This window comes from Coenobita brevimanus, chromosome 107 (genome assembly GCF_032717465.1).
Source record: "Coenobita brevimanus isolate Jiangsu-jjx chromosome 107, ASM3271746v2, whole genome shotgun sequence".
Lineage (NCBI taxonomy): Eukaryota > Metazoa > Arthropoda > Malacostraca > Decapoda > Coenobitidae > Coenobita > Coenobita brevimanus.
This window is the reverse complement of record NC_137060.1, coordinates 10886411-10892573: the sequence shown is the minus strand read 5'-3', so window position 1 is coordinate 10892573 and position 6163 is coordinate 10886411. Positions and strand designations below refer to the sequence as shown.

At 41.3% G+C, this 6163-nt stretch overlaps 1 protein-coding gene across 1 annotated transcript in view; it reads right to left on the bottom strand.

Moving 5' to 3' along the window:
* The window catches only part of LOC145416700 (adhesion molecule nephrin-like), a 221091-nt gene that overhangs the window by 146248 nt on the left and 68680 nt on the right, over window positions 1-6163 (bottom strand). The window contains exon 3 of the mRNA XM_080285636.1: window positions 2742-2874. Within this exon, the coding sequence (XP_080141762.1) occupies window positions 2742-2874 (133 nt within the window). The remainder of the gene's footprint in view (window positions 1-2741; window positions 2875-6163) is intronic.

Genomic DNA, 6163 nt, shown 5'->3' with positions numbered 1-6163 from the left:
TATAGTGTCGGTGGGGTGTACAGTGTTTGTGGGATGTGTAGTGCTGGTGGGGTGTATAGTGTTTGCGGGGTGTATAGTGTTGGTGAGGTGTATGGTATTGGTTGAGTGTATATTGTTGGCGGGGTGTATAGTGATGATGGGGTGTATAGTGTGTATAGTGTTGGTGGGATGTGTAGTGTTGGTGGGGTGTATAGTGTTGGTGGGGTGTATAGTGTTGGTGGGGTATATAGTGTTGGTGGGGTGTATACTATTGGTGGGGTGTAAATGTTGGTGGGGTGTATAGAGTTGGTGGGGTGTACAGTGTTGGTGGGGTGTATAGTGTTGGTGGGGTGTATGGTGTTGGTGGGGTGTATGGTGTTGGTGGGGTGTACGGTGTTGGTGGGGTGTATAATGTTGGTGGGGTGTACTGTATAGTATCGGTGGAGTGTATAGTGTTATTGGGGTGTATAGTGTTGGTGGGGTGTATAATGTTGGTGGGGTGTACTGTATAGTATCGGTGGAGTGTATAGTGTTATTGGGGTGTATAGTGTTGGTGGGGTGTATAGTGTTGGTGGGGTGTTGATTGTTGGCGGGGTGTATGGTGTTAGGGGGTGTCGAACGTTGGTGGGGTGTATAATAAGAGAATTGCTGGGGGTGTAGAGTAGTGATAAGGGTGTAGGATATTAGTGAGGGGTGGGATGTTGGTGGGGTGAAGGTGTAGGATGGTGGTGTAGGATGGTGGAGGTGTAGGATGGTGAAGGTGTAGGATGGTGGAGGTGTAGGATTGTGGTGTAGGATGGTAGAGGTGTAGGGTGTTGGTAGAGGTGTAGGGTGTTGGTGGGGGTGTAGGGTGTTGGTGGGGGTGTGGGGTGTTGGTGGTGGTGTAGGATGTTGGTGGGGGCGGTAGGATGTTTGTAGAGGTGTACACACAGAGTGCTGGTGGAGCGTAGGATGTTGGTGAGTATAGGGTGTTGGTGGGAGTGTAGGATGTTGGTGAGGGTGTTGGTAGAATTGTAATGTACTGATGGAATAGTAGGGCTTTGATGAGTGTGTACATTGCTGGTGTAGTTTTCTGGTTAGGATGTTGCAGGAAAGAGATGGAAGCCAAAGATAGAAATTCAGATATAGCAGTGTTTGCACAAGTTCCATGATAATGTTCTCCTTTGCATAGGAGGTTTTCTAGAACCTCCTCCCCCAGTAAACCGCATTTCATACTACACTTCAGCATTTTCTTTTATGCTACATAAAATGTCGGTCTGTTATATACTAATAGATTGAAATGTCTAACAACGTGAAATATGCAGAAATATCGAATAACGAGGAGGTGCTTAGGAAAAAAAGAATATAGTGACTGATTTTGACTGTTAACTTTATGTTATCTAGCCATGTGAAGACTTTTTTCAATTTAATAGCAAAAATTTAGAAACCCTAGCCTTATTTCTGGCGCTTTTCGAGGTTCATGCAACAAAAAACATTTCAACCCTAACAGAGGCTATTCAGCGGTGAAACAGGAACTTTTGTCTTCAGGAAAGAAACAAACTTGGATAAATGAGTGTTTGAGCCAGAAACACAGTTAAAGACTTCTGCCAATGAGTCTGTAGGTAATACTGGTGCTGCAAGAAGGCAAAGGGAGAGAGAGAGAGAGAGAGAGAGAGAGAGAGAGAGAGAGAGAGAGAGAGAGAGAGAGAGAGAGAGAGAACTGTGAGAAAAATGATTACTCACGTAGAGCTTGGAATGAATACGATAACGGAGATAATTACTGGTATCTGCAGGCAACGTGGATTAACAGGTACAGTACATGTACGTCCTCGAGCTTCCGTAAGGTACCATAAATCATTGCCGGTACATAAGTGCTCCTTAGCTTGCATATGACCCCTGACCTTACGACTGATCTGTATATGACCCCAGAAACAAATAAATATCGTCTGTGCATGATTCCTGACCTGCATTTAACCCTTGACGTGTATATGACCCCTGCCTTGCATATGACATCACAGACAAATGTGTGCGTGTCCTTTAACCTGCATACCACCTTTCAAATCAGCATATGTGCTTCCTTTGGCCTAAATACGATCTTGTATATCATGTTTTTCGGTATTCTGTTGCAGTGATTCATAAATTTTTTTTCGGCCCTGATACCCCAGTTGCAACTCTATCAACTTGATATTTCCCCCTCTATTATTACTCCTTTTACTTTTAATTCCTGTGTAAAGAGACAAGAGAATGATTATGAACAAACAGCTGAACCACTGGACTGACTTTCAACTACTCGTAATTACCAGTTCGTTGTAGGAAGCTGTTTTATTTTGTTTTGTTTTCTTTTAGAATGCCAACAACCCGTTTCGATGCCCATGAGGGTATCGAGGCACTACTTTAAGAACACCTGCTCTATTGCTTGTCTTTAATTGACTACACGGCCCTAAAAATTTGTACATGTGCTTACCCCAATCTGTATATGACTCTACAGTTCAGTTAGCACATGCAGGGACAAAAGATCGCCTTCTTTTCCACCATGCCTACTTCACAGTTGGAGAACTTCCATCACTATACATTGTTCTCTCCGATATGTTGTGTTACTGATACAACATATCTGAGAGAACATTTTATGGCTAGAGAAACACACAAAGCTTGTCACAGTTTTTGAACAACAGCAAGCAATTGAAAGTGACAATCAGAAAAAATGAACAGTAGAGGAACTTTAGTCCCTGCTTGTACACTGCGACCTCTGACCACAAAATATCAGTACATGAACCTACTCTGACCTGTATATGGGAGTACCGGTGGCGCCATGGTAGAAGAGCACAAGGATGGTGGTCTCCTCAGGGTGGGGCGGGGCCACATCACACGGCAGCAGCACTTGCCCGCCCTCTACGCCCCGCACCACCCACAGCGGACCTGAGGGGCGAAGAGAAGTTACGTTAGTGGGAAAACTGATGTTAGATGAAAAACGTGTTGTGGTCGTTGCAAGAAATGGTGGAGGTGGCATGGGAAGGAAATAGAGGAAAGATGTGGAAAAGGATGTAGTGCCTACAACAAAAGAAATGACTTGCCGAGAGTACTTAGATACATAAGATTTAGTGGAAAAGACAGTAGGAGGTGATCTGCGGGGAAAACAAAGGTACTGTGGGGGAAAAAAAAACTAAGACGTATTGTACGAGGCAGTACAGGTTGCTTAGCAGGAATGTAGAGGTAGAATGATAAACAAAATATAATGCAAGAAAGCCACTACACCGAGAGCAAACCATGATGTATAGAAACAAGAGTAAGATTGACTTGCAAAACAGAGAGGAGAAAATGTTGGAGGGTGTGATGTACTTGAAAGAGATGAGAAAGATAGGAGCAATTTTGGTTATAACTTGGACCGAAAGAATGTGCGGTTCATGTCTACCAGTTCCTCTGAGGAAAAAAAAAATAATAATAACGATCGCGGTATGTGGATGTGCTCGTAATACCATCTGCCGGAAATATCAAATAATTTGGCCCCATAAATTCTCAAATTTCCGTGTGTAAGCACATATTTACATCATAGGCAACAGAGTGTTTTAAAAGAAGTCCATCAAAACCATTACGTAGTCGGAGTCAAAGCTGGCCACGAACAAGTTAATAAGCAAGTGTCACAGCATCCTAGTCGGTATCATAAAAGGATATTGGTGACTCAACTGAAACTTCATGGCAGCGTTCCGTGAATGACTTTGTGTAAATATAATGGAAGCATTGTCTCTCTCTCTCTCTTTTTTTTTTTTTTTTTGAGACAATGAATGGAGTAAGGAAAAACAAAGATATTTAAAAAAAAAGTCCATGTGCCTAAAGGCATCCTCCATTCATAAAATATTCATAGCAGCTGGTTTTAAATAAAAGTGAATTAAATGTTTGTGGGAAGCAACCCCCAGGAAGTGAATTCCAGAGAGTAATAGTTCTGGGGATCAATGAATTTTGATAAGCAGAGGTTCTGCATTGCGGAGGAGAGAGTGTACAGTAAATCTATGGGCGCTCTCAGCTGCCCGAGTATTCCGGGAGAAAATGTGAAGGGGAGGCACAATTGAAGCAAGTTTGTCATAGCACTTACGGTAAAAATATCGGTAAACTAATGCTAAAGAAGCAACATCTCTATGTACTGATAATGGAGGAAGGTCCTGCGTAACGGCAGGATTATTGATTACTCTAATGGGTTTATTTTGAATTTTGTCCAACTGCCTCATTGTAATCGCTCCACATCCACTCCACAGCGGCGAACAGTATTCGATCTGAGAACGCACATGACTTTTGTATATTGTGGCAACTGCTCGTCGGTGAAAAATTCACGAACTCTGTTCAGAAGTCCCAATTTTTTAAAAGCATTTTTAGCAAGGGATTTAACATAAGATGTCCACCTTAGGTTAGTGTTTCGTGTGATACCTTGGATATCAACTGTAGAGGATATGGGAATATTGACATCATTTAAAATTATGTGGGAGTCTAAGGGTTTCTTTCTGTTGGAGTTATAATGTATTTAGTTTTCTGAGCATGAAATGAGACCAGATGTCCCCATTGATTAACTTTAGAAAGGTCTTGATTCAGAGAAATTGCTGTGTTTATTTGGGAATATATAATATCAGATTGTGTAAAGCAGGTACTAAATGTGAAAGAACTACGAAGTGTCGAGTCATCAACATAAGAGTGTATTGGGTTGCGAGTGACAGATAGAATGTCATTTATGTGAATGGCAAAGAGGGTTGGGGCCAAAACTGATCCCTGAGGTACACCAGTATTTATGGAATGAAATTGGGAATAAATTCTATCTACCATGACCCGTATTTTTCTATTATGAAGGTAAGAAGAAATTAGAGGAACCAGTGATGCAAGGCCATAGACAATATGGCAACATGTAATGACAACATGTAATCGCATATTTATATCAAACTTTCTTCATAGACAAGCTAACAAACTACTAAACAACCCAATGACAACTAAATATTCTGGTCTACCCATAATTGATTGAAATCTAACTTCACTACCACCTCCTCCATTCCACCGTTACAGTCCCCCAATGGAAATCTAGTAAGTGACCCATGAGGAAAAGCCAAGCTTCATGTTGATATTTTTTCAACAAACTCAACCCTAAATACAAAAAATCACAATATTCCTGTACTTGATTTTGATTCCCCTCAAATTCCCCCTTTCAAGATTCACACAAGATACGTATAAGCCGTATTACAAAATCTGTCAGTAGACAAGGCTACTGGTCCAGGTGAAATTCCTTCAATAGTACTTAAAAATTGCTCCCCAGTGTTGGCTCCTGTATTGGCAAAAATTTTCCGCTTATGCATCTGTACCTCAAGTTTTCTAGCCCCTTGGAAAGAAACAAATATCCATCCTTTTCCTAAAAAAAAGGGGCCAATTCTGATCCATCAAATTATAGACCAATTGCCATAACTTCGGTACTCAGTAAAGTATCTGAGACACTAAGAAACAAACACATAGTCAGGCACCTAGAAATCAATAAATTATTCAATGGTCGGCAGTATGGATTTAGACAAGAACGTTCAACTGTAGACATTCTTTGCCTTCTTATCTATCAGATTAAAAAAACAAAGACCAACATGGTGAAACACACACAATAGCACTTGATATTTCAAAAGCATTTGACAGAGTATGGAGCCGGGCCATATTGTCTACGATTAAATAGGAAGGGTTTTAATCGAGTGTTTGCTCTCACACAAGAAATTCTTGTTGAAGCATTATAGAGAAGGAAGCGATGAAAGTTATTTTTGATGAAAATATTAGATATCATAAGCATAGTCACATAGTTGAAAACATAAAAAACTGCACGTTCTTCAAATAAACAACTCTGGTTTGATTTTTTTCTCAATATTTCTTCGTGCCATTCGTTACGTTGCAGTTGACACATTTCCGAAACAATGATCCCGAGCGCCAACGCTCCACCCACTATTCCCTCTAATCTCATTCACGAGTCTCCTACTTACTGACTCCGCCCCCTCACCAAGAAACGATGAAAGCACCTGTGGCTGAAAATCGTGTTAAGTTGAATCCGAGAACTTAAGTCCCAGAGTGTAAGTTATCGAACAGAAAAGGACGATAATATGACCGCCAGGCTTGCACTCAGTGATGAAACCACACAATAGTCAGAACCACTGCAGTCCTCAAGGGCATTTTTTTTTTTTCTTCTGATCCCCTTCATTTCGCT